General features: G+C 32.9%; 1 protein-coding gene across 3 annotated transcripts; it reads left to right on the top strand.

Moving 5' to 3' along the window:
- Positions 1–1,459: 1,459 nt before the first annotated feature.
- Positions 1,460–20,585, top strand: LOC132299878 (perakine reductase-like). 3 transcript variants are annotated; one of them, XM_059796754.1, is made up of 7 exons: positions 1,460–1,612; positions 2,976–3,146; positions 4,015–4,218; positions 4,348–4,520; positions 4,834–4,930; positions 5,090–5,243; positions 6,224–6,784. In XM_059796754.1, the coding sequence occupies exons 1-7, from the start codon at positions 1,568–1,570 to the stop codon at positions 6,412–6,414; spliced, it is 1,035 nt and encodes a 344-aa protein (XP_059652737.1). In that variant the 5' UTR covers positions 1,460–1,567; the 3' UTR covers positions 6,415–6,784. The 3 variants fall into 3 exon arrangements, with proteins under 3 accessions (XP_059652737.1, XP_059652736.1, XP_059652735.1); XM_059796753.1 differs by lacking the exons at positions 2,976–3,146; positions 4,015–4,218; positions 4,348–4,520; ... (1 more) ...; positions 5,090–5,243; positions 6,224–6,784 and adding exons at positions 11,039–11,209; positions 14,733–14,936; positions 15,069–15,241; ... (1 more) ...; positions 15,834–15,987; positions 20,045–20,585 and having other exon boundaries at positions 1,467–1,612; XM_059796752.1 differs by lacking the exons at positions 1,460–1,612; positions 2,976–3,146; positions 4,015–4,218; ... (2 more) ...; positions 5,090–5,243; positions 6,224–6,784 and adding exons at positions 9,883–10,090; positions 11,039–11,209; positions 14,733–14,936; ... (2 more) ...; positions 15,834–15,987; positions 20,045–20,585.
- Positions 20,586–24,086: the final 3,501 nt, after the last annotated feature.

Below are 24,086 nucleotides of genomic sequence, written 5' to 3'. Positions count from 1 at the left end.
TCAACACAAAATAAATACAAGTAGCAATGATACAAATATTGAAAATATAACCCTCTAACTATTAATTACATAACTACCCAAAGTGTCGGTCTAAGGATCCGAAGAATCTGCCAAACAAATCAAAGTAATTATTAATTAATAAAAGAGTCTATACTTTTCTCATGCTTAAAAGTCAAATGCCATGACGGTGATAGGGAGCAATTGCATACGACGGCTCTCACAATATATCTCAGCCTAACGCGGATCTAGTTCAAGTCTTAATTAATTATGATTCCATCCATAATTACCGACTATGAACAATTTATGATTACTATTTATATTCATGTATTGATCGTCATCACATACATATATAAATATCACTTGTAATCAAGATGACATTATCAATTCTATAATGAATCGAAACATAATACATTGAATTCACCAATTGTATAAAATATAAATATTTCAGAAACGTCAGGAACATATGTCACTTTAATCCAAATAGGAATTTGCTATACTAGGGCATATAAATCCCAACAGTAAGTGTGTCATCTCCAATTGGTATGAGGCCTTTTGGGGTGAAGCTCAAGAACAAAACCGTGCGGGTTCAGGCCCAAAGCGGACAATATCATACCATGTGATGGAGTGGGTCGTTACAAGTGGTATCAGAGCCTGACCCAGCCAGAAGTGTGCCGACGGGGACGTCGGGCCTCCAAGGGGGGTGGATTGTGATGACCTTGTGGGCGGGTGTGCTGTGGGCGGGTGCGAGAGATACTATCAGGCTACTACACTAGTAAGCTACGGGTACACAGTCCCACATCGCCTGGATAAAGGAAATGTGAAGTGTTTATATGTAGGTGTGTCACTCCAATTAGTATGAGGCCTTTTGGGGTAAAGTCCAAGAGTAAAACCGTCATACTCAGACCCAAAATGGACAATATCATACCATGTGGTAGAGTAGGTCGTTACACTTTCTTTCATCCAAATTTCTTCTATCCTACCAAATGAAACATGAGGAAAGATAAATGATGATGAATCAATCATCTTTACTGCTATACAAAATTTCATCCCTCCTAATATAAGCCAAAGAGAAAAAGAAAGAGATGCAAGAATTTTAAATTACAAAATTACTCTCCACAATTATTAGATAAACTCAATGTTAGCAATCTCTTCCTTTCTTTTTCTTTTAACAAATGAAGTAATAATCTCCCTTTCTTTTTCTTCCATTTACTCAAAAAAAGATATATATAATAACAATTATATATTTTTTAAGTAATAATTATTATTATAAAAATAAAAATAAAAATAAAAATAATTATTACTTAACAATGACTACATGACTGTCCCTCCTATCCGGTTTCGATGAGATAAGATTGGCTACATGACTGTCTACGTGGTATTGTGCAACCCCATGAACACGTAATCCGTGACGTCAGCCACATAGCTTTGTGAGTAGTGATCAAATTGGATATAGATCCTATCTATATGCATATATAAACACACACACACGCATATGTAGATGGTACTGAGATTCATTACTTGAAGTGCAGGCTGAGTTCGGATTTCAAAGGTGAAAGAAGATTTAACAATGGCCGAGATGCCGAGAGTGAAGCTTGGATGCCAGGGACTTGAGGTAATTAAAACCATTTTCTTTTCCTTTTCCTTTTCCATTTCCATCTAAGAAAATTTGGGTTGTATTGTTTGATTGAGTTAGAATTTGTTGATAGTGTGTCGTATGTTCAAATTCAAGAATGAAGCTGGACAATCAAGAGCTCCATGTAAAACCCATTTCAGTCTTTTGAATTTCATTCTCACTACCATGAAGAAAATCTTTGTATTTTGTTTCTTTCATTAGAATTTCACCACGGCTTTATTATTTTTACATTATGTTTGGGTGGAATGAAATGGAAAGAAATTGAAGGAAAATGGATCTCCTTTAGATGCTCTATTTGTCTCTATATAAGTTTGAAGAAATGGATGAAAAAAAAAAAAAAATAGTGATAGATTTGTTTTTGTTCTTTCTTTTTCTGTCTTAAACTCCAAAACAAAGGGAGGATTATGACCTTCTCTTCCTTTCTTTTGATGGGATAACCACTATCCCTTCCCTTTTTTCTTTCCAAATAAATTCATAGATTTTTATAATGAAGTCTAATGAATTAAAGAACATTTTAAATAGATCCATAGATTTTTTTGGCAAATAGATCCATAGATGATCCGTGTAGTGGCAAATCTAAATCTCTAGATGAATAAATATTATGCAACAATCTCATTGATGCGGAAAAAAAAAAGAAAAAAATCTCATTGATGCTAAAAATCTGTACACCCCCATTTTAAGGCAAAAAGGGAGTGGTTTTGTGGTTGTTGTGGAAGAAATGTTGGTTAAGCTTGTTAACCATCATGCATGGTATTATGTTTGCTAGAGTTTTACTGCCAATTAATTTTTCTGACTAGCGTGGGATTTATTGAGTTCACTATTTGAAAGAATTCTGAACAATGATCTGGATATTGTTTGGATCTTTGGATCTAATTATAAGTGAATAGAACAAGAACAAGAAGTAGAATTGAGGAAAAATGTCTTCCGGGGACTTGTGAATCAAGCCAACTAAAATAGTGAAGTATCTGCTCGACCTACTCATTGGGTAGTTGTTGGCTTGGATTGCAAACATCTGAACCTGATATAGCTTGCAAATCTCTCCTTATACTAATTATGTTGCATCTCTTTTATAGAGATGACAATTACCTAAATTGGTTTTTAGCCACTACCATTGAGAATATCTAGAAGGGGTGAAAGTAGCAGAAGAAATTTTTTAGACGCAAGGAATGAAAATCAAGAAGCCCCGATATCATGACGATCATCATTTTGGCTCTATGCTCTTTTTTTTTTTTTCCTCCCTAAAGGCGGAGGATTTTATTTTTTCTTTATAGAAATTGTCTCCGGTAAGATCTTATTTTATTTCTCATTCGTTTCTAAATTGTGGAGCCTTTTGTTCTCACAGGTCTCGAAATTGGGGTACGGCTGTATGGGGCTCGTTGGAGGCTACAATGCTGCTGTCCCCGAAGAGGATGCTATTTCAATCATCAAGTATGCATTCAGCAAAGGAATCACATTCTATGACACATCAGATGTTTATGGTGCTGACCATGCTAATGAAATAGTAGTGGGAAAGGTAATATTATACATTTTTGTCTGATTTATTATAATGTTGATCACACCTTTACTTTTCTGGCCTATGATGTATAAGGAACCATATTTGTTGATTCCACACTCATTTGACGCATTTGAATTAACGAGCTCTATTGTTGGGAAAAAAGAAAGAAAGAGGAAGAGTAATTGTGAGAACTGAAAGGCTTTGGTTGTGTACTTCATTTATTAATGCTTACTGGGTTATTCATCTGGAGTGGTTAGTCATTTGCATTGTGTCATCTGCTAAAGATAAGGCCAAAAATCAATGGGAACAATTTCACATTGCACCTAGAAACTGCATAATGGGGAAGGGTCTCTCTCTCTCTCTCTCTCTCTCTCACACACACACACACACACACACACACACACACACACACACACACAAAATGATAGAGTTGAGCCGGATGCACTAGTGGAAAGATCCATAAATACTCATTTATGCACTCAATTTCATGTGCACAAATTTCTTTTATGATGTCATTAGCTGGAAATGCCAGAATAGGTGTATTGCGTAGCTAGAAAGATCCATAAAAGGAGCTTGCAGTTTTTGCTAACTAAAAGCTCATTTTAGGATTCTTTAACAGCAATAACCATGGAATAAAGAACTCGGTTTTTAAATGTAAAAACGTGTTTCATACCGACATATGTCATTTGCATTTGACATCACTTGACAACTTCAATTTCTGGCTTTATAATTTCCACAGATTTCCAATTGAAGCACCAACTCAATCCTTATCTAGTGTTTTCAGTAGATGATCATCTTTTTTCTTGTTTATTTGCCAAGCAAAATTTAAATCTTTTCATTACGGATTTGAATTGGTCTTTAATTTAGTAGAGCCCTAATCTTGCAGGCATTAAAGCAGTTGCCTAGAGAAAAGGTCCAGTTGGCCACAAAATTCGGTGTGGTCAGAATTGAACCTACTCAAGCTATAGTAAACGGTACTCCGGAATATGTTCGCTCCTGCTGCGAGGGTAGCCTGAAGCGCCTTGGTGTAGACTACATTGATCTCTACTATATACACCGAATAGATACATCCACACCTATTGAGGAAACTGTGAGTTTCATAGTTCTTTTTCCATTTTCATCTATACACCCTATTGTCTTAAATATCAATTATATGTTAGGATGATTTCGTAGTTGCTATCAATTTCTAAAGAACTTGAATTTCAATTTTCGTGGCCAGATGGGGGAACTTAAGAAACTAGTGCAGGAGGGTAAAATAAAGTACATTGGTCTGTCTGAAGCTAGCCCAGACACAATTAGAAGGGCACATGCTGTTCATCCTGTAACTGCTGTGCAGCTGGAGTATTCCCTTTGGTCTCGTGACATTGAGGAAGAAATAGTCCCACTTACCAGGTTTCTTCATGTTCCATCAAAAATTCTTGCATCGGTCTGTATTGTGTTCAGTTACCTTTCCTGCTCAACAATTTGTGAATTTGATATTTCTGATAACATGTTACTCTTTATTTTCTAAATAAATTCCCTTACAAAGAAAAGTACATCAGGAGAAGGTAGCTTATTTGCCATTTAAACTTTAATCTCCTTCTTTGAAGTTTGCATCTCAATTTTTTAGCAATTCTGTTTTCCTTTATATACTTCCAAGTTCCAATTTCCTTTGTTTTCCCCTTAAGTCTCATATGTTTCTTAAATATGTTTTTTTGATAATCAGGGAACTTGGAATCGGGATAGTTCCGTACAGCCCTATTGGCCGTGGATTTTTTGCTGGCAAGGGAATTAAGGACACTGTGGGTGCAGATACTTTCTTGGTATGAACTGTAGCTTTGTCGGGCCTTTTCCTCGTGTCATCTCTTTACTTTCATTGGTTTTATGATAGAAAGCACTTAATGATCTAAATTTATTTTGGCATTTCCTCCTTTTCCTTGTTTGAATAAAATTGGTGTACAAATGACAAATCTTTCTATCAGGGAACACATCCTAGGTTTATGGGAGATGCCTTTGAGAAAAACAAGGTCATTTATCTTCGAATAGAAGCATTGGCTCAAAAGCATGGATGCACCCCTGCACAGCTCGCACTTGCTTGGGTTCTCTATCAGAGGGAGGATGTGGTACCCATTCCCGGTGAGTGACTCGTCAAATTTTTGCTTCATTGTTAACATATGCGATTTTAGATTTTCTTCGTTTCTAATAAAACACAAGTCAAAGACTAGCTCAAAATGATATCTGATAACAGAACAGAATAAACCTCAAAAAATCTTACTTTATTTCTACTGAAAACATTGAGTACCACTTTTTCCAGTGTCCTCAAGCTGGTGAGTGACTCTCATCAAATTTCGCTCCAATGTTCATAAAAATGTAAATTCAATTTTGGTTTGTTGGGAGTGAGAATTCAATTTTACTTTGTTGGTAATGAGAACAGTCAAAATGATACACACATAAGAATTTGTCTTAACATCAAGCTGATCTGGTTCTAAGCCGACCATTTTAGAATTTGCTATGGCTGTTCCTAATGTTTTGAGTCTCCCTTGGTACCATGCTCAACTATTCTTTCCGTAAAGACCATTTCTTCAATTCATGAAGTAAATGTTTTACCATAACTTCATATTGAGCTCTATGAATTAACCAACTCTAGCGTTTTCTTTTCTATCAATCTGCTTGCTCGTAAAATGTTAATGTAACTGTTTGACAACAAAAAATCTTGGGTTCTTCCTGTCCGCCAAGTGTCTGTGGGCGAGACTGAAATTGTGTTTAACTATGAATTAAACTACTAGGGGTGAGCTGGGTAGCTAGCCCAATTGGTAAGAGGCACTTCCCTTAGTCGTGTGTGAGCCCAGTTTCGACACATCCCATTCCCCCCTCCTTGCCATGTAAAAAGTAAAAATAAAGAAAATAAAATAAAATAAAAGAATTAAACTACTAGTGTGGGAATTAAACTAGGCTAGGTGCTGAACAATCTGGAAAAAACTTGCACGAAAAATTCATTAATTTCTTCATGTCTGGAAAAATATTAAGTTGAACAGACATGATCTGAATATGTTGTACTTGTGATCACATCTTTGAACTGAAGGACTAAATCAGTTTTTATCCTTGTACTTTTGTAGGAACAACTAAGATCAAAAACCTTGATGATAACATCGGTTCCGTGAGTGTGAAACTCACCAAAGAAGATATAAAAGAGATCACCGATGCTGTACCTATCGATGAGGTGGCAGGGGAAAGGGTACGCGGTGAAGTTATGGCGAAAATCTCATGGAAATTCGCTAATACACCGCTGCCAAAAGATTGCAAGTAATCGGCCTAACGTATCTTCCCGAATGCATCTTTAGTTGGTGGAAGATCTTACATTTCCTCCTGCAGTTGCAGTTGCAGTTGCTGTTGCTTTTGCATGTTGAGTTTGAATGTGCGATGTGGGTTGCTCTGTTAACTAAGTATTTGCATACTACTACGTATTATCTAAATAAGAAGAGCACTGATCACTTTTAGAGACAGTTCAACACTCTTTCCTTGTTTTGTCAAGTTATTTTATTTATCAGTTTTATCGGTAATACCCGAAACGGTCATGATTGTTCCATATAAGTTTGTGTTATATAAACTTGTATTGAGAATATTTATGAAAAAGAAATAAATAAATAAATAATCTTGTATTGAGAATTGTTTGGGAAGAGTTGGCAAGTTTGTGTTAAATTTATTATCAATATTTTATAAATACATTAATGAAATGTAGATAGGCATTCAAAAGTGTCCATAAGGTGTGGGTCGACATAAAATAAAAGAGTTTTGTTGGGTATTTTTTGACATCTTTGTGACCTAAAAACTTTTAGCAAGAGACCCCCGATTTTATTCAATACCCAGCAACGAATTTTTATTAAAAGGTTCGGAAAAAAAATATATGAAAAACTAATCTGAATTAAACATGGTAAGATATGAATGTGTCCAAAAAAAAAAAATCAACCACATATCTGATTGAATCAATTTTGAATTCAAATAAAATCATTGTAATAAGATGTAAATTTAAATTTACTAACGAAGAAAGGCTGAATATCATTAAAAAAAATAAATAATAATAGTAGTAAATTAAGGCTGAATTGTTAAGCTAGGTGGATCCAATGACCATTTTATTTATTTTTTATTTTCATTTTTATTGAAAATTATCTTTTATTCTCCCTCTTTTAGCCACCTGTCTTATTCATACTAACGTCACGTGATTGAGATTGAGAAAACGACAAATTTTTATTTTTTATTTTTATTATTATTATTATTTATTAACTTATTGAATCTGGATACTCGATTTTGGATCATGGTGTGCAATTAAATAGAAAATATAATAATATTACTTTGAAAAAAAAAAAAATCTAGAATATTAAAACTGATATAAATATGTTTCATTTAAAAAAAAATGTGACCATTGTTTAGCTTTAAAAGTTTCATTTTAAAACTGAGATGATATGTTTCATTTTAATAGAGTCCGTTTGCGAAGACTTTTAATCATAGAGTTGTCAAAAAAATTTAGTTAATAATAATAATTTTTTATAATTAAATTATTTTTTAATTTATTTGGTAACAAATTTTTTTAGAACACTTCTATTACTAATTTTATAATAATATCTTTTAATATGATATTACCATATTTGATAATAATAACTTTATTAAAAAGGGTTGTAATTGCTTTTATAAGAAATAAAAAGAATAAAATTGTCTAATGAAAAAGAGTTACTTAAAAATATACCACATCTACCCATAACACAATTTAAAAAATAAAAGCGCTTTAAGTAATAGAGAAGCAATCCCAAACAAGTTCATAGAGTGTCTTCTTAGAAGTTGATATATATATATATATATATATATATTTATTTATTGACAAAAAAATACACATCTAAATTTTTTCTAATACTTAATTATAACATTGTAATAAACCAGCTAAGAATAAATATTCTGAATTTCACAATTTATATTTATATGACATATACCTTCATGTTATGTTTGGAAGTATATAATCGGTGCCCCGATTTGAAATTGAAAAAAATTTGGTTTAGTTTTTATATTAAATTTTATTCAATTCCAAAAATAGCATCAATTCGGTACCGCCAAATTTAATATTAGTCATATTAATTATGAATTTAATTAAAATAAAAAGTAATTGACATGCTACTTTGTCATTATTTTTATCCAAATTCAAAAGAAACTTTTTTTGTTTACACCGTTTGGAATGTGAATTTATTAAGTTATATATATATATATATTGACAATGACACATTAAGTTATTGAATAAACTACTAATAGAACATGAAATAGATCGAATTTGACTGGGACAGGAGATTAGGAACACAATCAGGGAGAGATTACCATCTCAATTATTTAAAATGGTCTGGCTGCTAATTTGCCATCCTTGTTCAGGCCGCCCCATGACCGCCAGACCTTCACCCTAATGCCTCTTCAAGTGATGCGATCATGTCGATGATAGGACTAGATATTGAATGCGCCAGGCGTGTTGTGTCATTAGTGTACCTACTTAATAAAATATAATATATTATCTAGATATCAATAATTAATAAGTAAGTGGACTAACTTTTTTTAAAATAATGCATTGTTATTGGATTTATACACTAATAATACAGCGAACTTAATATCTACACCCATGGTTGAGATACTCGGTTTGAATTATGAATTAATCATTGCACAACGGTTATGATATGCTCGGGTTGGGCTTGTTGGACTGTTCTTTGGTCGTTTGTTCTTTGGTCGTTGTTAAGGTTTACTTGTTTTGGGCTTACACTTACGTCCAAATCGGGCAATGTTTGTGTTTAGATTTTGGGCTTTTCCAGTTGGTTTAGCTTCGTTTGGCCATAATAGCCCTTCCACTTATTGTGGCCCATGTACAGTTTTCTTTATCTATATTTATTTCTCTCTCTCTCTCTCTCTCTATATTTCTATATCTATATCTATAGTAGTATTATAAAAGTCTGAGAGGGCTTTTACTTACTTATTTCCAAACATTTTTTTAATGGGTATAATTTTTAATATAATTTTTCCCAACTATGTAATGGTTATAATGTGTCTTAATTTCGTTAAAAAAAAGAGAATTTTTTTTCCTTTGTTAATTTTCAAGTGTTCATATAATTACATTACAAAAGGAGATGCATGATCATATTTATTTTCATAACGAAATGAAAGTAATGTTTGTCGTTTTTTTATTTTTATTATTTTTTAAGATTATTTCATAGTGTAAATCCTTTTAGATAAATTTTATAAACATTTTATGAATTATAATCACATAGTCCTTATTTTCTTTTATAGTACCATGCTTTACTATTTATTTGCTTTAATTTTTTTTCACCATGTCAGACTCATTTATGGTTTATGCATATGATGTACTTTTCTTGAAAATTATAAAAACTTGTTCGTTTTACCATACTAATTTCACATTATTATACTAAAATTGATATTTTATTGGAATATTTTGGAGATAGACAATAAACTGTTTTTATTTATTTATTTCCTAGTTCCCTCTTTTCCAAATTTATATAATTTGCTTAAGCTTTGGAAAATTTATTTATTTAATTATTTTATTTTTGCGTGATTTAGTTTGTTGTATCTCGACTTAAATTGCACTAAATGGTCGTATTGATTTTAAGAAGGCCACGTGCCTGAAAAGAGCCGGTCAAGAGGTTTTATTGGCTACGTTACTATCTCGACACAGTATAATGCAATTATGCAACCCCCATAGACACGTAATCCGTGACGTCATCCACCCAGCTTAGTGATCAATTTGGATTCTCCAAAACACTTTTAAACATTGGGGGTTTGTGAGTGTGTGTGTGTGTATATACATACATATATAGTTGGTCGTTTAGATTAATTTTTAAAGTGCAAGCTGAGTTCAGATTTTAAAGGAGAAAGAAGTTTTAACAATGGCTGAGGGCAAGCAAGTTGAGATGCCAAGAGTGAAACTTGGAAGCCAGGGACTTGAGGTAATTTAAACCCTTTCCTTTTCCATTTCCATTTCCATTTCCAATTCCACTGAAGAAAAGTTAGTTTATTGTTTGGTTGAAATATAATTTATTGATAGTGTAATCTGTTCAAATTCAACAATAAAACTGGACAATCAAGGACTCCATGTGAAACCCTTTTCAGTCTTTTGAATTTCATTCTCACTAGCATGAATAAATTCTTTGTACTTTGTTTCTTTTCATTAAAATTTCACAATGGCTTTATCATATTACATTATGTTTGGGTGGAAGGAAATGGAGAGAGAAGAAAAATAAGATGGGGAGGGGAACTGGTTTGTCCTTTGTTTTGAAGTTTTATGTGGTGGAAAATATATGCTTTTGAATAGTAATTAAAAAAAAAAAAAAAAAAAAAAAACTTATACTAATATTATTATAATATGCTAGATGAATAATTAATTAAATATTCAACTCGCAATATGTAATTAACCATGCAAATTAAAGCAATCAAATACTAGGAACCATCATAAGAATTCTGAACAGTGATCTAGATATTGTTTGGATTGGGAGATTCTTGTATAAATTTTATTTGAACCAAGATGTCACAAGCACAAAAACTTCAATATATTATAAACCCAAATCATCACAAACTCATTGGGCAGTTGTTGGTTTGGATTGCAAAGCTCTCCTTACACCAATTACGGGGTTGCTCTTTTATAGAGATGGTAGCTACCTAAATTGGTTTTTTGCCATTACCGTTGAGAATATCCGGAAGGGGTTAAAGTAGCAGAAGAAAACTTTTAGACTCGAGGACTTAAAATCAAGGGGGCTCAATATTATGACCATCATATTGGCTCTATGTTTGTTTTTTCTCCTTAATGACGGAGGAAGAATTTTATAGAAATTGTCTCCGGGAAGATCTTACTTTATTTCTCATTCGTTTCTAAATTGTGGAGCCTTATGTTCTCACAGGTCTCGAAATTGGGGTATGGCTGTATGGGGCTCACTGGAGGCTACAATGCTCCTGTCCCTGAAGAGGTTGGCATTTCAATAATCAAGTATGCATTCGACAAAGGAATCACATTCTATGACACATCAGATGTTTATGGCGCTGACCATGCTAATGAATTATTGGTGGGAAAGGTAATATTATGCAAATATGTTTTCACTAAGGCAGTACCAATACATTTTTGTCTGGCTTTTTATAATGTTGATCACACCATTGCCTTTCTGGTCTATGTTGTATAAGGAACCATATTTTTTGATTTCACACTGAATTGAAGCATTTGAAGTAATGAGCTCTGACATTGACAAAAAAAAGAGTAATTGCGAGAACTGAAAGGCTCTGGTTGTGTACTTCATTTATTAAGGCTTATTGGGTTATTCAGCTGGAGCAGTTAGTCAAGTATTGTGTCCTCTGCTAAAGATAAGGCTGAAAATCAATGGGAAAAGTTTCATATTGCATGTAGAAACTGCATAGTGGGGGAGTGTCTCTCTCTCTCTCTCTCTCACACACACACACACACACATAGATGGACAGAGGTGAGCTGGATGCACTAGTAGAAAGATCCATAAATAGTCATTCGTTTATGCACTCAATTTCATGTGCACATATTTCTTTTATGATTTCATTATCCGGAAATGTCAGAATGGGTGTATTGCGATGCTAGAAAGATTCATAAAAGGATAGCTTGCAGCTTTTGTTAACTAAGGGCTCAGTTTAGGTGTCACGCTCCAAAATCTTAAATACATGAACTCTTGCCTCGTATTAAAATCTGGCATGACTTTCTTTACACAACCACAACTTTACAGAAAAAGATAATTAAATAAAGAAGTGGATTTATTAAATCGATACAACCATAATAACAATCAACCTTGTCAAAAATAATCCATAACAACCGGACAAAATGAACTAAATCTCAAAATATATCGTCATTTTTATTACAATGCGAAATTGAACTAAACCAAAGAATACGAAAAGCTAGTCAAAATCCATCACCATCATGTGATCCCATCACGTTCCTACTCAACGTGTACCTGAAATGTGATAATGGGGTGAGCTCACAAGCTCAGCAATAAATGCTAAACACAATCATCGTTCAGCAAATTAACCTTCTCTTGTATTCCCATATATATAAGCAACTCAGATAAGTTCATTTTTCAAATGTGCATAACCCAGTTAAATATAAACTCAAATAAATAATCATCATTTATTTTTAATAAATCTGCATATCTCCTATGAGCCCCTAGCTCCCGTTCAATAAAGTGGTGTGAATCGTATAGTCCCTGACTACCAAAAACACACGTGTGGCTGGATTGTACGTCTACTCCCCAGATGATCCCTGATCACGTTCACACAATAAGGGCTCGTTAGACCCATGGCCATAACAAAAGGGTAGTGCACTTCCAAATAGGTAGGTCCCTGACCATACTCAAAAGTCATCATAGGGTCAGTCCCTGACTGCCCTCCGACTAATCCAAACTCGTCATTATTATTTATGGTGAATTATGAAAGACATTATTAATTAATAATTTAAAATTAATAAGTAATACACCCAAACACGCTTTTAATTTAAAAACAGAACCCTATAGACCCAACTAGTGAGAGTACAAAATTCTTGGACATAGCCTAACATTAGATAAAATACCCTGCAAAATTTCAGAATTTATCTCTTAATAGTTTTTCCATACTCTCCCTTTTAGTGTTGAGAAATAATATGTATTTTTTTAAGGTTTAATTTGGTAAACTTACCCAAATAACATTTAAAATCTGGATTTTAACAAAACCAGATTCATTATACAAAAATATAATATTCTCGTATCTAACACAATTATTGAAATATTTAAAATATTTTTCCTTAATCTTCTAATGTAAAACTATAAAAAAAAATAATAATAGTTAAGTATATTATTTCAATGCAATACAACAACACACTATTCCTCACTCACTGTTGCCGAGAGTAGTTGAATCATAGAACCCAAAAACAAATGAGTCTTCTACCCAAAATAGTTCTATGCAATAAAATTTAACACCTAAAATGGGTCTTCCACCAGTTTTAAGTTATTCTTTCCAGAACCTCAGCCAACAACCTCTAAATTGTGTTCCCAACCATGCACGACCGAGTACAAATCCACTTTGTTAAGTACAGGTCATACCCACATTCATGGGTTATTTATTGCTTAATTTATTAACATACACATGTGAATCAATTTAATTTATTAACATACACATGTGAATTAATTCATGAAACTAGTCTAAACACCATGATTTTTAATGCCAAAGTAATGATTTCCAAGACCCAGTTCTAGTACTAATCCACTGCCATATAACAACATACACACATGAATCCCTCTTTGAGTGAAACTCTACAGGAATTTCATTCCTATAAATATATATCTACCACATGAAGATTACATTACTTCAAACAGTCCACACATAAACGCACGCACACACATCTATATATAATTACATTAGATCAGATTTGTCCTTAATCAAAACTTAAAGTTAACATTATATGAAATTTTATATACACAAATACAAATATACTTAAAGGTTCATGTATCTTAATTATAACCAAAGTAACTCTACAAATTACATACATGCATAGTCATTCTCAAACACGTAAATATGAGTACATTATATATAAATCGTTATTATTACTATAAATTATAACAATGAAAAAATCTAAATTTCATATTCAACCAATAACATTATTCGTAAGAAAGGTAAAGACTCTTAAGGTTACTTGATTAAATACAACTATTTATGAAACCAATTTATAATGTATTCTTAATCATCATCACAGTGACTTGCAACAACATATTAAAATATGTTAAAATATACATCTTTTTAAGAAGTTACGAATATATATAGAACTACTATGCAAGATTAACTTGCCTGGGTAATTAATTCTTCCTTCCTACGCGAATTCCCACTTATCGTTCCTTCCCTCGGCTACTGCAGAAAGACACGATATCAGATAACTCTCTCTCTAGGTCTCCATCCTATCACGCTGTATCGTCCAATATTCTTTCTTGAATGAAAATAATGTAGTGCAGAGTTATAGAGATATATGGAGTCTGGTGAGATAATTTAGCAATTTAAATTTTTTTTTAAATTTAAATTATTTAACGAACTTTAACACAATAACCCGTTTAAATTAAATCAGAGATAACAATTAAATTAAATTAAATTAATAAATATATCTATATGATATATATATATATATATATATATATATATATATATATATATATATATTTACACGGGTCTTGCATTAGGTTTCTTTAACAGCAATCACAATTGAATACTAGATAATGACAATGAAACTTTAGAATTATAACAGTTTTGGCTGTTTATGATGCCTTCTTGGAGCAAAAGCAATTGGGATCCGAAGAAAATAAATTTTAATTAGAAGAGTAAAATAAACAACTTGGATTTTTAGAATGTGATTTATACTGACATTTTCCATTTGCATATGATATCACTTGACAACTTCAATTTCTGGCTTTATAATTTCTGCAGAGTACCAATTCATGCACCAACTCAATCTTCATCTAGTGTATTTCAGTAGATGATTTTCTTGTTTATTTGCCGAGCAAAGTTTAAATCATTTTATTACGGATTTGGATTGGTCTTTAATTTAGTATAGCCCTAATCTTGCAGGCATTGAAGCAGTTGCCTCGAGAAAAGGTCCAGTTGGCAACAAAATTTGGTATAGTCAAAAGTCAACCTACTTGTGTTATAGTAAACGGGACTCCAGAGTATGTTCGCTCCTGTTGTGAGGGTAGCCTGAAGCGCCTTGGCGTAGAATACATTGATCTCTACTACGCACACCGAATAGATACAACGGTACCTATTGAGGAAACTGTGAGTATCATAGCTCTTTTTTCATTTCCATCAATACACCCTATAGTCTTTTTCTTTTTTTTTTTTTTTGGAGGATGATTTCATAGTTGCTATTAACTTCTAAAGAACTTGAATTTTATTTTTCGTGGCCAGATGGGGGAACTTAAGAAACTAGTGGAGGAGGGTAAAATAAAGTACATTGGTCTGTCTGAACCTAGCCCAGACACAATTAGAAGGGCACATGCTGTTCATCCTATCACTGCTTTACAGATGGAGTATTCCCTTTGGTCTCGTGACATTGAGGAAGAAATAATCCCGCTTAGCAGGTATTTTTTTTTATGTTCTGTCTAAAATTCTTGCATCAGTCTGTCTTGTGTGCAGTTACCTTCCCTTCTCAACAGTTTGATACTTCTGATAACATGTCATGTTACTCTTTATTTTCTAAATAAATTCACTTACAAAGAAAAGTACACCCGGAGAACATAGCTTATTTGGCATTCAAACTTTAATCTCCTTTGATTGAATACAGGATTTCTCCTTTGAAGTTTGCATCTCAATTTTTTAGCAATTCTGTTTTCCTCTATATACTTCCAAGTTCCAATTTTCTTTGTTTTTCCCTTTCATCTCATATTTTCCTTAAATATGTTTTGATAATCAGGGAACTTGGAATCGGGATAGTTCCGTACAGTCCTGTTGGTCGTGGATTTTTCGGTGGCAGGGGAATCGTGGACAGTGTGCCTCCAAAGACTTACTTGGTATGAACTGTAGCTTTATCGGGCCTTGCCTTGTGTCGTCTATTCACTTTCATTGGTTTATAATAGAAGGCATCTTCATGGTCTAAATTTATTATGGTTACTCCTTTTCCTTGTTTGAGCAAAATTGGTGTACGAATGAATGACAAATCTTTCTTTCTATCAGGAAACACATCCTAGGTTTACGGGAGAGAACTTAGAGAAAAACAAGATCATTTATACTCGAATAGAAGCATTGGCTAAAAAGCATGGATGCACCCCTATACAGCTCGCACTTGCATGGGTTCTTCATCAAGGGGATGATATTGCACCCATTCCCGGTCAGTGACTCATCAAATTTTTGCTTCAGTTTTAACAAATGTGATTTTAGATTTGCTTCCTTTCTAATAAAATATAATTAAAAAACTAGCTCAAAATGATACAATCTGATAACAGAACAGAATAAGCCTAAAAAAACCTTACTTGTAATGAAAACATAGAGAACCACTGATTCCAGTGTCCTCAGGCTAGATTTCTAAGATTAGCCATATTCCTGGTGAGTGACTCATCAAATTTTGCTCCAATGTTGATAGAATGTAAATTCAAATTTGCTTTGTTGGTAATAAAAACATTCAAAAACTACACCAATATGATACAAACTCGAAATAAATAGAATAACCCCAAAACTTCACTTACCAGTATTTGTCTTCACATCAAGCTGATCTTGTTTTAAGCCAATCAATGCAACCAAGGTCAACATTCATGTATTGAATGTGTTCTAAATTGGTCAAGAAATCATGATTTGAGTATGCTCTAGAACTGGAAATAACAGTCCTTCAAAATTAAGATTTCCTTAACTATCACTTCAAAATTAGGATTTCACTCTTTTCTGCATATCTTCTCACAAAATTTCCTTGTATAACATGATGAAATCCTAGTTATTGTGAATAGATTCCATGTTGTGTCTTATTTTTACCAGCTACTAGAGCATAGCCGTTGTTACAACCTTCAAAGAATTGAAGGATGTTTCTTATTATTTGTTAGAAATCTTATCTATAAGTTGACTCAACGATTATGGCAGATTTATTGGGTCTTCAATATAGGCTAATTTTTAGGGATTTTATTTTTATTTTGATTTGATTTGATTTTATTCTCTTTATTTTGATTTGATTTTATTCTCTTTTCCATATTTGTAATTTTCCGCTTGTATATAATGATAGTCAGGCTCTCAAATTGAGTACGCCAATTGTACCAAGTTACTTTTTGGTATCAGAGCCTCAAACCTACGCCTCCCCCATCTCTCTCTCTTTCACCGCCTCTTTTAATATCTCTCTCTATCTCGTTACAGCCCCTTCCATATATATATTTTTTTCACAGACCTTCTCTCTTTTTCAGGTCGCTATTGCGACAGTCATAGGGGGAGTCAATCTCCTCTAGGTTCGACCCCTGTAGGGGTATTCCCTTAGTCTTTTTCATGCACTAAGGGTCAGAAGACGTGTTTGTAATTTTTTGGGGCTGCCGGGATATTCGGCAGCATTTTCGGATCAGATCGCCGTGTCTCCGGCTTCTTGGTTGGATCAAAATCAGGTCTATTCCTCCTCTATTTGAAATTATTGGTAATTTGTTGAATTGGCCGATGGTTCTATTGATCGGTATAAGGCTCGGTTGGTGGCAAAAGGCTTTCCTTAGATTCCGGGCAAAGACTTTAGTTGACGTCTGTGCGACTGCTTGTCTCCTTGTCTGCTGCCCATTCTTGGCCTCTGGATCAGTTAGATGTCAAGAATGCATTTCTTAATGGAGACTTACTTGAGACTATATATATGGATCCACCCCCTGGATTTCGGGCTAAGGGGGAGTATGCTGGGAAAGTCTGTAGGCTGCGGAAGTCTCTTTATGGTCTGAAGCAATCTCCTAGAGCTTGGTTTAGTCGTTTCAGCAATGTTGTTTTATCTATGGGCTTTGTGCGCTGCCACTCAGATCATACTTGTTTTATTCGACGTTGCTCTGATGGTCGTTGCATTATGTTATTGGTATATGTGGATGATATCATTATCACAGGTGATGATGTTTCAGGGATTGCTCAGGCGAAACTTCATCTTCAAAAGTCCTTTGATGTGAAGGACTTAGGTCCTCTTCGATATTTTCTTGGAATTGAGGTTGCTAGATCCCGTCGTGGAATTTCTTTATCTCAAAGAAAATATGTTTTGGATCTTCTTCAAGATACTGGCATGCTTGGGTGTCGACCCGCTTCCACTCCTATGGACCCCAATCTTAAACTCTCTGTTGAGTCAGGGGAATTACTTCCAGATCCATCCGTGTATCAACGTTTAGTAGGTCGTCTTATCTACTTGACTAACACAAGGCCCGATTTGACATTTGCTGTCAGTGTGATTAGTCAATTCATGCATGCCCCTCGCTCAGCTCATATGGATGCAGTCTACCATAGTTTGAAGTACCTTAAGTCGTGCCCTGGTCTTGGTCTGTTCTATGCCTCAGGAAATCAGTCTGGACTCTCATGCTTTACTGATGCAGACTATGCTGGATGTAAGACAGATAGACGTTCTACCTTTGGCTTCTGTACTTTTTATGGTAATCATCTCATATCATGGAAGAGTAAGAAGCAGGCTGTTGTTTCTAGATCCTCTGCTGAAGCTGAATACCGAGCTATAGCTCAAGGTACTTGTGAGCTCCTTTGGCTTCAATCAATTTTAGGAGAGTTGGGTCTTGTACAGAAAGGTTCTTCAAGGCTGTTTTGTGACAATAAATCAGCTATTATGCTTGCTTCTGATTCTGTTTTACATGAAAGGTTGAAACATATTGAGGTAGACATTCACTTAATTCGAGAGAAGGTTCAATCGGGTATCATTAATCCTATTTTTGTTCCTTCTTCAGAACAGACTGCAGATGTGTTCACAAAGTCTGTTGGGCCTTCTCCAGTTTTCCATCGTCAAGCTGGGCTTAGTCAACATATTTGCTCCAGCTTGAGGGGGAGTGTTGGAAATCTTATCTATAAGTTGACTCAACGATTATGGCAGATTTATTGGGTCTTCAATATAGGCTAATTTTTAGGGATTTTATTTTTATTCTGATTTGATTTGATTTTATTCTCTTTATTTTGATTTGATTTTATTCTCTTTTCCATATTTGTAATTTTCCGCTTGTATATAATGATAGTCAGGCTCTCAAATTGAGTACGCCAATTTTACCAAGTTACTTTTTTATTAAATAATCTTTGGTGTCTTTGTGACCAATTGGGTCGACTCTTTCAGAATTTGTTATGGCTATTCCTACTGTTTTGACTACTCCCGTGGGAGCTCAACTATTCTTTCGGTAGAGACCCTTTCTTCATTTCAGAAAGTAATTGTTTTCCTGATTTACCATAACATCACATTGAGCTCTAGCAAAAAACCAACTCTAGCGTTTTCTTTTCTATCAATCTGTTTGCTCATGATGCTAAGGTAACATCCCTAGTTCTACCGAATTCAATTGTGGCTGAACTAGGATCAAGTGACCCCAATTAGTACCCCTTCACTACTCTTGCATAACTGAGAAAATTTACTTCTCTTTGGGTACCATTGTACCATCTTCCATATGAACATAGAGTAGGAACACTGAAATCTTAAGACTAAAAATAATGCTAGATAATCGATAAGTACTTGAGATATCTTCATGTTGATATGTGGCCCGTGGGAAGGGATATGTTTCATCACTTTCTGTCTTCCTGCTGAAAACTGTACGCATTCCTTTTATGAACATCATGCAACGTGCCTTCAGTAGCATCTAACTCATCCATTTTGCAATTCCATTATGATGTGCTATATCCATACCAGTTAAAGTTCCAATTGGTGCCTGAATCTCCTTGTTATGATAGAAGTGGTTCTCCCACAATCTATTCGGAATAGGGCTGCATAGTTATGGTTCATTTACATTAACGCAAACTAGAAGTGTGAGTCTCATTCAAAGAGTCAGAGCTGGTTTGGAAGCTCGTGTTAACTCCTGGAACGAAGAGTATGAGATATTTCCTTTTGTTTCTCTGGTCACACTTCGGCTTGGTGGATACTTGTTCATCATTGGAAGGACCTATTCGTAATAATTTTCCTTAATAAGAAGGAATAATCGAATTGAGTTCCTGGATATACATAGGTCGGTTTAAATTTACTGGTTCTTTAGGTGCTTTAAAATTCTAAAATTGTACATTGTACTATGGGCTTCTAGCCGAAAGAGGCAAATGCTTGATAATGAACCTAAATTAAATATCAAGTCCATTCACCGTAACATGTGGCTGCACAATTCAATTGAAATAGTAAGCTGAACATGTATGATCTGAAATATGTTATACTCGCATCACATCTTTGAACTCAAGGACTAAATGAGTTTTTATCCGTGTACTTTTTGTAGGTACAACCAAGATCAAAAACCTTGACGATAATATTGGTTCGGTGAGAGTGAAGCTCACGAAAGATGATTTAAAAGACATCTCTGATGCTGTACCTATCAATGAGGTGGCAGGGAATAGGCAACTTAGTGAAGCTTTTGAGAAAATCACGTGGAGATACGCTAATACACCGCCTCCAAAAGATTACAAGTTTTCGGCCTAATGTATCTCCTCCTGAAATGCATCTACTTGGTGGAAAATCTTGCATTTCCTCATTCAGATACTGTTGCCTTAGTATGTAGAGTTTTAATATGTGAGATATGATGAGTTGCTCTGTTACCAGAGAGTCCTTTTCGATGTTATATAAAGTTATTTTATGTATCTGTGTATCTATAATACCCGAAAATGAGAAAATGAGAACATTGTGAAGTTCTTATATTTCAGAAGAACGAGAGAAAGTTTGAGGTGTGTATCTATTATTTCCCATATTGTTGGACATGATTATTCTATATAAGTTTGTGTTATATAAATTAAACTTGTTTTGAGAATTGTTTGGCAAGCTTAGGCAAGTGTGTTGGAAGTGAAAGTAAAATTTATCATCAAATTTTTGTTTGATTTTTTTTTTTGAATGGTAAAGGTTAAAAAAAAAAAAAAAACCAAAATTTTCCTTAAAAATTAACATTCTGCTTTGTCATAATGTCATCCAAATCTTTAAAATAAACTTATTTTCTCCGCAACCTTGGATATGTGAATATATTAAGGTTATTAGATCATGAAATAGACAAGTTTGATTGACCCGATTTGATTCAATACCCAATCAATGATTGACCATAAAAGTAATTTAATTTGAATTGAAAATTGGTTTCAACCATAGTTAATAAAATACAGTGAAAAAATACGCGTGTAGAGGTACATATATAATTGAGTTTTCTTGTTTAACAATGTTAAAAAATTCGGTATAAAAAAATGAAAATGAAAAAATACGAATGTGGACATGTTCGGATATAATACTTTTTAATATATATATATATATATATATATATATATATATATATAAAAGTAATTTATATTGAAAATTGGCTTCAACCATCTTTGGTAACATATGGTTAAAAAATACGTGTTTGTAGAGGTGCGGATATAATACGCTTTTCTTGTTTAAAAATGTTTAAAAAATTCGGCATAAAAAAATGAAATACGAATCCAGACATGTTCCGATGTATTGCTTTTTTTATAAATAAAAGAAAAATGGATATTAAAAATTCAACCACACATGTACTAATTTTCTTCTCCTACTTCTGGCTTATTGGAGAGTTTATAGAACATAATAAATTGATGAAAGTTTTAGAAGACCAAAGAGTTTGTCAATTTGTATGTATTGGGGTTGAAGTCTGAAAATTAAATTGTAACCATTGATTATAATAGATCATAATCATCCATCAATGAGAGATGTCTATATATATAGGAGTTATAATTGTAAGAAGCTCCAAGTCCAAATGTGGAATCAAATGTGGGATGAATAGTTTTAAGAGTGAAAGTCTATCTTTGAAAAGAATAAAATGCATAACTTCACGTGTGAATAATTCTCCTCCTCTACAAATTAGGGTTTGTACGATTATTCAAGGCAAATTATAATCAACGGCCCCAAAACTGTAATGATCTCCCCGTCGATGGCCATTTGTAAAACAGATATTTTTAGTGAATTTCCTTATCGATTCTTGTTATTATATTATTAAAAATAAATAAAATATCAAATTATATTAAATTACAAGTTTGCCCACCTCAAAAAAATTATTATTATTTCCACTTCCAAAATTACTTATTTTATTTATTCATTACATGGATCATTAGACACACAGCCAACTAAGAAAACTTGATAAATAAATAAATAACTAATAGACCCATTTGCAAACATATATATATATATACACAAATATATGTTGGAAATTTTTATATATATAAATAATAAAAATTATTTATGGTTGTATGCATTAAGTTTTTTAATATACAATTTAATATGATTATTGATACTTGATGGATTGAGTTGTACATTCCAATTTGGTGGTCTAATTGAGAGTATGGTTTTATACCATATTGTTATATATAAGGGTTTTAAAAGACATATCGTATCGACAACTCTCATAAGGGATAAAACGCTCTAATTTTTCAGATCTCTCACGGGCATTAAAGAATTCTCAAAAGGTATCTAAAGTTTAATCTTCTAATCAGGTATGATATCAAAACCTCTCGATAATTAATTTTGATTTCTACATATTATTTATTATTTAAACTCAACAATTGATATCAGAGCAAGGTTAGGGTTCGTAGAAATCAACATCGTAAAATTGATTCATATTTTTTGTGGGTGAGTAATTGATTCTTCTGTTTGAAAAAAAAAAAATACTTTATACAGCAAATTACACGCACGCCAAACGAGATTTTTAGCATGAATTTGTTATCAGTTTGTCTTATAATTAAATTGCATGCACGCCGAACGAGTTTTTTTTTTTTTTGGCATGAATTTGTTATTAGTTTGTATTCATGAATTTGTTATCAGTCTGATCAAGTGTATGCACGTCGAATGATATATATATATATATATAAAGCATTTGTTGGTGTAGCGTGGATTCAAACCTTGCACCTTCTGAAGTATAACATCATAGTCAACCAACTTTCCAAGAGCGCATCACATATTACCGAATTTGATTGGGACTTTTTTGTCCCTTCTATGTTGCATGTATCACATACCTTAATATGCCTATATGATTTAGCATGACTGAAATCAATCAAGTTCAAAGACCTACTCAAAACACACAAACTTCTTGTTGTAATCAATGTTGAGATGCCGAACAAATACAGACAAAAGGGTAGATTTGTGTTTTCGAATTCCGTACATGACTTGAATATGTAACTTGATTTATAAAAACTTATCGTGTTGCTTGGCAAATTAAGTGATCTCATGAAGTTAAGTAAGCTTTTGGTATATTAAAATAATATTTTATTATTATATACATCAATCTTGTGATATATATAATTGTATGGGTACGAAAACAAAATTATTGAGAGGTAAACTTCAGGTCACAGTTGTTTTTTTTTTTTTTTTTTTTTTTTTTTTTTTTCTAATTTTTTTTTAAAGACATTATAAAATTATTTAATAGCTTGCTAATTTAATGCTTCTTGCGTGCAATTGTTTATGTACAATTGTGTTTTACTATTGAAATTTATTATTTTATTATATTATTTTCAATTGTAAAATTCAAAAATTTTGATTAATTTTGAATTATATATACTTAGATATGCTGGTATGATGTATATATATCAAGGTTGCTTCTTTTGAAAGTAAAGTACACTGACATTGAGAATTTTCTTGTGATCAAATTATAATGAGATTGAGAATCTTAATTTGTCTGCACCATAATGGAATCGTTATGGAATGATTTGTTTGACTAACATGGATAAATTATTTCATGTAATATATACATGTAGAAGTGATTTAATGGTTTAATGTGAAACTGCGTGGCGGTTTAGTCACACATTATACCCAGTACTTTTATTAAGTAATTTATAATACTTGTTCAATTTTAAGTTGAAAACTTATGGAACTTGTGTGCCATAAGTATTTTTGATCTAATTGATTTAAAGATTTAAGTACTTCAAATTGTTCATCGGATATATAATATACATGCATCAAGTTTTTTTTTTTGTTTTTGTTTTTGTTTTTGTTTTTGTTATTTTATTTTAATTAAAGTATATAAAGAATTGAGTTTTTTAAATCTTAATTAATGTGCATGTTATTATTATATTGTTCACTGTAATTTCTTAAGATGTATGAGGGAGCTTTATTTTATTTGTGTTAAAGCCATTTATATTATGGTGAAATCAAATGTTCCATAATATTTGGGTTTAGTTTATGTACATTATAAAGAAATTGTTGAACAAATAAATGGAACTTTTGCAGTTTAGATTCTTCCTTGGGGTTTAGGAAAACCGGTAAAGTGATCGTTTCAAATGTGGTAGCCAAAGTGGGTGATATCTGCCAAAAGGTGACACGTTCACAGAGGTTATTAT

Source organism: Cornus florida, unplaced genomic scaffold, assembly GCF_030987335.1.
Source record: "Cornus florida cultivar Cherokee Brave unplaced genomic scaffold, ASM3098733v1 CherokeeBrave_3.0.0_Hap2_Chr03, whole genome shotgun sequence".
NCBI classification, from domain to species: domain Eukaryota; kingdom Viridiplantae; phylum Streptophyta; class Magnoliopsida; order Cornales; family Cornaceae; genus Cornus; species Cornus florida.
This window is presented reverse-complemented; position numbering and strand designations above follow the sequence as displayed.

Excerpts from the sequence above, each read along its gene's own strand:
- LOC132299878 (XM_059796752.1), top strand. The coding sequence starts at position 10,031 with ATGGCTGAGGGCAAGCAAGTTGAGATGCCAAGAGTGAAACTTGGAAGC. Across the intron at positions 10,091-11,038 it reads TTGGAAGCCAGGGACTTGAG|GTCTCGAAATTGGGGTATGG; the intron begins GTAATTTAAACC and ends ATGTTCTCACAG. Across the intron at positions 14,937-15,068 it reads CGGTACCTATTGAGGAAACT|ATGGGGGAACTTAAGAAACT; the intron begins GTGAGTATCATA and ends TTTCGTGGCCAG.